Source organism: Borostomias antarcticus (assembly GCF_949987555.1).
Source record: "Borostomias antarcticus genome assembly, chromosome: 1".
Taxonomy (NCBI): Eukaryota; Metazoa; Chordata; class Actinopteri; order Stomiiformes; family Stomiidae; genus Borostomias; species Borostomias antarcticus.
Window position 1 is genome coordinate 45,730,108 of NC_140234.1, and position 5,000 is coordinate 45,735,107.

The window sequence follows — 5,000 nt, forward strand, 5'->3', positions numbered from 1 at the left end:
TCACTGATATGTAGGGGCCAAGCACCGAAGGTGTGAGGTGTGTAATTGGTAGTATGTCTTGTAAGTCTTACATCGATTGGCCAAAAGGAAGCGCTATTGCAATCAATTGAAATTGTGAACTTTGAATAGGCATATCTCATGCCCCGTTTGATGTAGAAGCATGAAACTTTGAACAAACAAATACGCCTCAAGAACCCATAACTTCCGGTTATGTAGATTTTCCACCATTTTTATTTTTTTGAAAAATGCTTAAAATCTCCTCCTAGGAAGTTTGACCAATCTGTATGAAACTCGGTAGAAACAATATAGGGGCCAATATCTAAAGTTCCAAAATCGGCAAAAGTTTGAAAAGTTGATTAAAAGAGCCACTAAGAGCCAATGAATATTACAGAAGGCGTGGCTTTTCACATGAAGGTGTTTTTCTGGAACTTGGTAGAGTGGTACCAGAGCATGCCTAATGATGACTGGACAAAGATGACGCAAATTGGCCACAGGGTGACGCAATAACAAGCCAAAATGCTTAAAAGTGGCTAAAACAGTGGCAATCAGTTGCTATAGCGGCCCCCGTGGCCAGATGGAGTTCATATTATTACTTGGATGGGTAGGTCATGGAATGCTCTACAACTTACTAATTGAACCCAAAATCGTCAGATTACATTTTATTTATTAAAAATAAGCATTTTTGTACAAAAACACATCCATTGTGCTTTCATTGTATTTTCATTTATATTAATGATAATTCATGCATTTGATGCATCTGTTGTGCTTGGCCCCATTATTGCTGCTTGCAGCTATATTTAAAACTTTCATTTGAAATGCTTTGCCCTCAATTTTGAGTATTACAGCCCTCACTCCAGCAAATTGAGTCCCAGGCTATAATCAAGGCCTCAGACAGTAAAGACAGGACTCAGTGAAGTGTCCTACTGTACCTGTCTGCAGACGCGCGACTTCTCCAGCAGGTACTGCTCTATCTTGGCTCCTTCTATGGCTCCTCTCTTATTGAAGTGGATGTCGATGTACTTCCCAAAACGAGATGAGTTATCGTTACGGATTGTTTTAGCATTCCCAAAGGCTGTGGAAGAGAGGGACACAGTATGGGTGAGGGGAAAGGTTTCTGATTGATTGATTGATTGAGACCTTTATTTAATCAAGGAAGACAATTGAGAGCAATGCTCTCATTTTCAATGTCGACCCGAGTACAAGAAAACATGTACAGAAATATAACATACAATAAATAAAATAAGATAAGATAATATACAATACAACACTGTAAAAAATTAATTAGGAAAAGCAAGTGCAGTTCTCTCTCAGAACGCCCTCTAAGATAATTTTTAACTATTTCACAGAGGTGAGAGTGCCCAACTTAAGGGAGTCCTGCAACCTATTCCATTTATCCGGGGGATAGAAGTGAAAGGCAGTTTCACCTAATTTAGAGACTGTGCGCGGAATCTGTAGTCTAATATGGGATTGGGATCGAGTTTGATAAGTAATGTCTCTGGTGTTCAAAAGTGAAGACAGATAAGGTGGTACCTTTCCAGACAGGGCTTTGAAGATAAGTAAAAGACAATGTTGTTCTTTATGAGTTGAGAGGGAAGGCCAATTCACTAATTTGTACAGGTCACAGTGATGGGTGTGGAACCCACAACCAGTGATAAAACGCAGTGCACTATGATATACAGCATCAAGGGGCCTTAAGGTGGTATTTGCGGCATGCATGTACAGGGTGCATGCATGCCGGTTGTGTGCAGGTTGTTTGCAGGTTGTGTGTGTATACGTGTGTTTGTGTGGTCTTTTACCCTCCAGTATAGGATTGGCCTCCAAGACTTGTTGTTCTATCCAGGAGTGCTGTCCACTGATGGCTGCCAAGAACTGGAGAATCAGCTTGGTGCTCTCTGTCTTACCGGCTCCAGACTCACCACTGAGAACACACACACGCACACACACACACACACACACACACACACACACACACACACACACACACACACACACACACCGATTGGCATTGTTTACAGTACAGTACAGTATATACACATGTACACATATGATGCATGAAATCACAGAGAAAATTAAGACCACTAAATTCCTACGCTAAAAATCTACACACACGTACGCATGCACAGACACACACACCCACACACACACTCACACACACACACCTGATGATACAGCACTGATCTTTGTTATTCCTCTGCATGTTGAAGTAGCAGTTGTCCGCTATGGCGAAGATGTGCGGGGGCATCTCTCCTATCTTCTTATTGGTGTAGAGTCTGATCTGGTCAGCGGTGTAGATGGGCAGCACCTGGTATGGATTCACTGCCACCAAGATGGAGCCTGTGTACGTCTGCAGAGGGCACAGGATACCATGGTCAATGTCTGCTCCAAGCTCAACCACAACCAAGGTCTCTATCAATGCAAGTGACACTTCAGGGTTTCAACCATAACCGATGGACGTCGCAGGCAGTTAAAGCTCTAGATTTGGAACAATAGCAGTGTGATGATGATGTGTCCTGAGACATCCCTGTACTATCAACTCATCATGCATTCCATCCCAATTCCTATATGAATTCAAGCTGGCGACCATTCATATCAATCAATGCAAGTCAACAAGCATCCATGTTAGTTATGTTTACAAAGGGGACAGTGGCCAACACAGGATGAGGAGGAAGCTACAGTATGTGGAGGATGTTTGAACGTATGGTTGGGGAAGTGAGTGGGAGGGGGCAGAGGTGACATGACTGTCATTCCTCAGATGGCGGTTAGACAATGAGAGCATATCGGTGACAGTCACCAGAGAGCCGCAGGCCATGTTGGAAATGGAGTAACATGGTAACATGCACAAGTCTGTGGTGTACCTGCCTGCTAGTAAGCAGCCATGACAGGCACTAGCCCTGTCAGCTACTTACCCTGCCACCACAGTTAGTCTTCAGAGAGAGAGAGGGAGAGAAAGAGAAAGAGAAAGAGAAAGAGAAAGAGAAAGAGAAAGAGAAAGAGAAAGAGAAAGAGAAAGAGAAGAGAGAGAGTACAGTAGAAAAGAGGCAAAATCATAAGCCGCCAAAGGAATGAAAGCTTGCTAAAGTAAGTAGATAGACTGGTAGAAAGGCATCACTTATTCAGATACACGTGAGACACTGAAGATGTGCAAGACCATTTTTGTAGGAGGTTGTAGTATAGTATTAGTACTACAGTAATACTTATGTATGAGTTTCTCTGTGTAGCGGATGAAGAGGTTGTAGTACAGTATTAGTAGTAGTACTTACATATATGATTTACTCTGTGTAGACGATGAGGAGGTTGTAGTAGAGTATTAGTACTATAGTAGTACTTACATACAGTATATGAGTTTCTCTGTATAGCGATTGATGAGGTTGTAGTACGGTATTAGTAATATAGTAGTACTTACGTAGATGAGTTTCTCTGTGTAGCGGATGAGGAGATTGCGGAGGATGCCGGCCTCGTTGAGGTCTCCCAGGCGGATCATGTCCTCCACCCCGTGGATGGAGGTGGGGTGCATGGGCTTGATGTTGGTGGCATTCTGGGGGGAGATCCAGTGCTCCTGGAGTAGAGAGTGAAGACGCAGGGAGGGAGGAATGAAAAATGTTGGACCATGTAAAACCTTGTTCTAATCTTTCTTGAGAAGACATAAAGAATGTTAAAAAGTAAATCATTGCTGAACAAGCATGGGTTTGGCAAGGGGCATTGTTGATTGCAAAAACTTTGTAGGGAACATTGGGAAGATGAAGACACCGCATGGATGTCGGACACTTACGTTTCCCTCATCGTCCAACACCTGTATCTGACCAGAGTCGCAGAGTTTGACCACAGCGCCGATCGGGACCACAAACTCCCGACCCGTCTTCATGTCCAACCAGACATAGTCCCCCTAGACCGCAAGCCAACCACACAGGAGATTGGGAGCAGTGGAAGGAAAGGGGGGGGGGGGGGGGGAGAAAGGCAATACAATGATTCCTTCTTCCAATATATCATTTCAATATCTCTCTGAAAGAGAGAGATAGAGAACAAGAGAGAGAGAGCAAGAGAGAGAGAGAGAAAGAGAGAGAGAAAGACATTGTACACACACACACACGCACACAGACACACACAGACACACACAGACACACACACACACACACACACACACCGAGTCTGTCGTACCGGTAGCATGGTAGTGTGTTTAACGACCGTGTTGACGTTGCGTAGCAGAGCCCATTTGGCCTGGTCCTTCTCATAGAGATCCACATAGTCCCGACGTTTGTACATCTTCCTTTAGTGTTTAGTCCACACACACACCCACACACACACTCCCACACATACACACAAACAAACACCAGAAGTCCTTCTCTTCAGCAGTCCAGTGTTCCCTGACCCCACTTGGCTTGCAGAGTGACCCGCCTGTGTCTTTCAGACCGTTCTGTGGGCCGCAACAGAAACAAATCCAGAGTCTCAAACCCTCTGCTCCTCAGCCGTGGCCCACGAGCAGTCAGCTGGTCTCAAACCCTCTTCTCCTCAGCCGTGGCCCAGTCAGCTGGTCTCAAACCCTCTTCTCCTCAGCCGTGGCCCAGTCAGCTGGTCTCAAACCCTCTTCTCCTCAGCCGTGGCCCAGTCAGCTGGTCTCAAACCCTCTTCTCCTCAGCCGTGGCCCACTCAGCTGGTCTCAAACCCTCTTCTCCTCAGCCGTGGCCCAGTCAGCTGGTCTCAAACCCTCTTCTCCTCAGCCGTGGCCCACGACCAGTCAGCTGGTCTCAAACCCTCTTCTCCTCAGCCGTGGCCCAGTCAGCTGGTCTCAAACCCTCTTCTCCTCAGCCGTGGCCCAGTCAGCTGGTCTCAAACCCTCTTCTCCTCAGCCGTGGCCCAGTCAGCTGGTCTCAAACCCTCTGCTCCTCAGCCGTGGCCCAGTCAGCTGCAGGACGCCGACCCACCGTCCAGGAAACGCCGCACACACCCCGGTGTTGTCCAACATCAAAGCTCCGGCCCACCCCTCACACACGCGCACGCAGGCA

The 5,000-nt window shown here is 46.1% G+C and overlaps 1 protein-coding gene across 1 annotated transcript in view; it reads right to left on the reverse strand.

Moving 5' to 3' along the window:
• Window positions 1-4,260, reverse strand: part of myo7aa (myosin VIIAa) — a gene marked incomplete at both ends in the record, with an annotated part of 32,734 nt that extends 28,474 nt beyond the window's left edge. The window contains 6 exons of the mRNA XM_084446268.1: window positions 930-1,072; window positions 1,797-1,918; window positions 2,160-2,344; window positions 3,404-3,556; window positions 3,770-3,883; window positions 4,156-4,260. Coding sequence (XP_084302394.1) covers window positions 930-1,072; window positions 1,797-1,918; window positions 2,160-2,344; window positions 3,404-3,556; window positions 3,770-3,883; window positions 4,156-4,260 — 822 coding nt within the window. The remainder of the gene's footprint in view (window positions 1-929; window positions 1,073-1,796; window positions 1,919-2,159; window positions 2,345-3,403; window positions 3,557-3,769; window positions 3,884-4,155) is intronic.
• Window positions 4,261-5,000: the final 740 nt, after the last annotated feature.